Below are 4,722 nucleotides of genomic sequence, written 5' to 3' on the forward strand. Positions count from 1 at the left end.
TTAAGAGGGGTAGGCAGTTGCCATGACACTCCTAAAATGAAAATCATACCATTTATTTTTTTATAAATAATAAAAATTTAAGTTAATATATGGTAAAATTGTACTTTAACTCAAAAAATAAAATAAATTATGTTTAATCCCTTAAAAATAATTAAATAAAAAAATTTCTTAAATATTTATAATTCAATTATAGCTTTTATTAAAAAATTAAATTCCGGGTTTACCTTTATTAAAAATGATATACATTTTAAAGTTTTTAAATAATAAAATAAATTATATTTAAATATCTGGTTGACAATTGCCGAAGATATTAAAGCTGACGTGGGACCCATCTGATGTATTGACACGTGTAAAAAAGTCGCCATTTGGAGCCTTTATCGGCCCAACACCGTCGCTATCTCATTCCCTCGCGATTTTTTCCCCGCTATAAATTGAAAACCAATTTTCTTTTTCCCTTTTAATTTAAAAACAAATTCCACCTTTTTTATTTTATAAAAAAAGAAAATAATCTCCGGCGGAGTTTTCCGTTTCCGGCTCCATATTCGAATCCTCTAAGGCTTGTGCTAGTGAGTTGACTCGGATGAGCTGAGAGCGTCAGAGATTCTACCGCAAATGCAAGACTGGTAATCTTCCTTTCTAGTTGAATTTTATCTTTCATTTCAGTAATTGCTTTGCATGTGTTATTCTCCGTTTATAAATTTTAGTAGTTAGCTTTTAGTGATATGACATTGTGACTGCAGATTTTATTTTTTTTGCGGCAATTGTTAAGGTTCTATTTTCAGTTAGAAAATCATATTAGGAAAAGATAAAGAGAAGAGAAGATCTATTTATTGAAGGATTTAGCTGATTTTTGTGTTTTTAATTGCTGAAAGAATGAAGATTATATAGTAAGTGTCTTTATAACCTTTAGTTTGCGCATATATTTATATTCTGGAATAGTAGGTCACACAGGCTGTAGAGCACTTTTGAGTTGCTTTAAAATTTGAAAGCTACTGATCTTTTACTGAGAATCTCAGTTTTTATGATGCCAAATAGTTTCGTAATGAAATGGAAATTGGTATGTGAAATTTTAACTAATATATTTATTTAGCACACATTACTGCTTGTTGTTTTTTGCTTTTTGGCCAACTACTGAATATTTGAATTATTTACTGGATCCTACTCTTTAAATGCCAATCATCAAGCAAAATCTTGATGTGTAGTTGTGGTGATAAATTTTTTGGAAATAACCACTGAAATATTATAATATGGATAAACAGAGTGGATTACCTTGTTAATTTGGATTTGCTTTTTCTTTCTAAATGTAAATTGAATTTCTAATAAATTTAGTTGTGAAGAAAGTTTTAGGGTTCTATTTCTCACTTTATCTAGATAGAATTGGCCGCAATTTTGTTCAAGATTGGTCACCGATGGTTTTTGAATGGTATAATTTTTTCTTTTCTTGTTCTTTATGCTTCAGAAACTTTTTCAAAGTTTAGACAGTAGATGTTTACCATTGGACAAGTCCACAAATACAATGGTGGATTCGGAGCAAAGGTTGAGTGGATAATCTATTCCAGATTCTTGTTTATATGCTATCAATCTTGAAGATATATGCTGATTGCTGAGGTTAAAATTCAAGGGCCCTTTTTCTGTGTGTGTGGAAAGGCTATGCATTATTCTGCTTGCCAATACTAAGCATTTAAATACAAATAGTGTATTAAGACAACCTTAATGGAAGAAGAGTGTTCGCTTGGATTTAATGATTATTAAATTGTCTTACTTGATATTTCTTTTATCAGTTCCCCTCATTGCTGTGTCTATGGATCATTATACTACGAAGCTATGGCACCAGACAGTCGAAAGAGATTCCTGCCTGAACTACTCATGTGGTCTTCTTCCTGTTTTCCATTTTGGGCCTATCTTGCTTTCCAAGTCTCATTTGAATGAGGTGTCTCCATTAATAAATGCAACTCTCAATATTCTTTCTTCTCTATTGAAATTCCTTCTCAATCTGCCCAGACAGCCTCTCTTTCCACACCATTTGAACTTGACTCCTGAACACAGCCATTCCTCACCACTCTCCAACATGGCAGCAAGTTCTCTGCCACTGGCAGCACTCACACGACCACTTTGAAAGCTTTCGTACATCATTCTAGGGTCATGGAGTTGATTATTATCTTGAGAAAGAATTACACAAATATTTTTAATGATCACAAAAATATAGTTCTCTCTCAACATTTTCAGAACGCGATAACTCCCTCATTGCGAGTATGATACCATCACTTCCTTAATTCATTTAGTAAGGGATTCTTCCGGAGGTGATTAGGTTCCTTATTAAATTGCCTTGCTTATTAATTCTTCACTTGCTATCGATGTATATTTTCCGTGAACAACTTCAATACTGGATTCCTTCAGTTAGTATTGCAACTTTCTCTTGCACTAGCTAGCCTCCCAACCTAGGCTTAATTATTTGTTTAGCACCTTATTCATCTGTCTGCTAATGATAAATCTATCTGAGAAATCCAAAAAGGTGAGGACAATTGGGTAAAACCTAGCAGAATGATTCTTCAGCTGATTGAAGTCACTTTGGATTGGATGGTAAGTTAAAGAATGTCCTCTTGTTGTAGGAATCTCTTTGTTCTTTATAAGTTAATCTTACTTAAATTATTAGATTTTTTCTCCACCAATATTTGTTGTTTAGTTTTCTCTTTATAGCTATAGCTCTCTTTTCCTTGTGTGTTTAGTTCTAACGTTCTCCTTTGTTGTTTTAATTTTTAACTCTGCAGGATCAAACTATGGTTTGGACAAATGAGAAGCAAATGCAACTCTTATCTTGATTTCTTAGAAGCATCATTTGTTAAGCAGTTGCATAGTTCTACGAATTTGCATGGCTGTCACTGAGAAGAGAAAACGTGGGAGCCTTGTGCAACCCCACAACTTCCAGCAAAAGGTCATAGATTTTCCCATCAGGTCGGACACTTAATCTGCTTATTATCTTCACATTGTTGTTTTTATTTCAATTAATTGCTTTGCGCAATAACTTATATAGTTATCTTGTCAGATTTTGGTTCTACAAGTTGACTGCAAACCGAAAGATAAACTATCAGAGTTATGACCCTTTGTTCAGCAGCACCCGCTGATTCTTGTGATATCATGGGATGTTCACGGTTACATCACTTACACCTGCAGGAAAAAGCAGCTCAACTACATTTCCTGTTCCAAGAGAAATTGTGGTGCCCAATGATGGAATCTACATCTACTCAAGAAGTAATACAAACTTCTCTCACAAATCAGCAAGGAATTCAGGGCAGCATCCCATATATCAGTTCTGCAACTACAGCTTGGGTAGCTGTACCGCTGGTAAATCTAATTAGGCTTCAATCTGCTGGTATATATATATCTTCTCTTTGTTCATTTCTAATACAAGTTTCAATATTCCATGCTAACTGAACTCATGTATACTTTTGAACTTATGTGTGAACTTTGCCATGAACCTTCATCATTTTCCTGATTCCTGTGGAATATATTTAGATAAGAATGATTAGAGTTTTGATTTATTAATTTTTACTTAGCTTTAGTATTTGGTCTTTCATAGAGGTGTCAGATCAGAACTTGGTGGATGAAGACCAAGGAAAAAAAACCAGCAATGTCCGGTGCAAAAAGCTTGAAGATGATGGCAGTTCTTGATGCTTCGAGCCACGGTCAAGTAAAACTTTAACTTTATGCATGCCACTTAATTTTTTTGTAAAAATATTGTAAGTCTGTTTGAGACAATTTTTTACATTACATGTTTGTATACCTCACATTTATTTATCATCCATGAACTGAAACTCTTCTTCAGGTGAAAAGTGGGTACAATAGAGAACTCAATCTTCAATAAAACATATGCAAAAGGAGAGAAGAAGAAATTGGTGTGGAAGGGGAGCTGCCCTGAGAGCTCTGTCTACTCATACATGTTGCCTGGTATAGCCGTTCACAATCGCAATTGCCTAAAATAAACTCTTCGAGCCAGTTCCTTCGTGTGGCTTCAAAAGCACTCTTTAGAAGTATTTTGCCAGTTTTGAATGGCAAAAACTCTTGTTTAGCATTGTTTTTGCTGCAAAAACAATTACTTTTGAACAGTCAAAAGCAATGCTAAATACGGACACTCCCTCATACTTTGATCCCTACTAACCCTTCAGATATTCCACTAAACAGGGCCAAAGTAAAAGGCTGTTTAGGTTTTTCTTTTATACAACTCTTGTTACTATCAATAACTTTCTAAACTCTTAACTTGGAAGAAAATATGCAGTTAAGTGCGCGCAAGTGATAGCCTTAACTAAGTTAAGGCTCAATCGATTGTTCAGTTTAGCTTGGCAATAATTGGGATTCAAAACATTAAATTTTTTTAACCCTTTTCACATAAGCCCTCCTTTCTTCCACTACTTGAACTTCCTTTTTCAACCAAAAACAATTCTTGCGGTTCCAAACTAGTATTCTTTGTTTCAACTTGTGGAACAACATCTATCCCAGTTGTTTTCCTTCTCTATTGGTTTCGTTGCCTCAAGCATTGCCATCTACTTTCATCTTCCACCCCTAAAAATATGCTGTTGATATCGCCAGCATCAGTGGAGGTGGATGCTGGAAGTTTAGACCCTGGTCCAAGAGTGGATCAAGAGAGAAACATGCATTTTTATCAAAAGAAATGTTGATGGAATTGGTCACTTGGGCTAGGGATCGACTGGTGTGCTGGTTGATATT

The 4,722-nt window shown here is 34.5% G+C and overlaps 1 protein-coding gene across 5 annotated transcripts; it reads left to right on the forward strand.

The window, feature by feature from the left end:
* Positions 1–409: 409 nt before the first annotated feature.
* Positions 410–4,272, forward strand: LOC107935004 (uncharacterized). 5 transcript variants are annotated; one of them, XR_001694126.2, is made up of 7 exons: positions 433–623; positions 1,460–1,608; positions 1,782–2,580; positions 2,769–2,952; positions 3,044–3,342; positions 3,578–3,688; positions 3,824–4,272. XR_001694126.2 is itself a non-coding variant. In XM_016867534.2 (5 exons), the coding sequence occupies exons 3-5, from the start codon at positions 3,094–3,096 to the stop codon at positions 3,860–3,862; spliced, it is 399 nt and encodes a 132-aa protein (XP_016723023.1). In that variant the 5' UTR covers positions 410–623; positions 2,769–2,952; positions 3,044–3,093; the 3' UTR covers positions 3,863–4,272. The 5 variants fall into 5 exon arrangements, 1 of the variants encoding a protein (XP_016723023.1); XR_001694127.2 differs by having other exon boundaries at positions 1,460–2,580; positions 3,044–3,370; XR_001694125.2 differs by having other exon boundaries at positions 1,460–2,580.
* The last annotated feature ends 450 nt before the right edge of the window (positions 4,273–4,722 follow it).

The sequence above is a fragment of the Gossypium hirsutum genome, chromosome A03 (genome assembly GCF_007990345.1).
Source record: "Gossypium hirsutum isolate 1008001.06 chromosome A03, Gossypium_hirsutum_v2.1, whole genome shotgun sequence".
In the NCBI taxonomy this organism is placed as follows: Eukaryota; Viridiplantae; Streptophyta; class Magnoliopsida; order Malvales; family Malvaceae; genus Gossypium; species Gossypium hirsutum.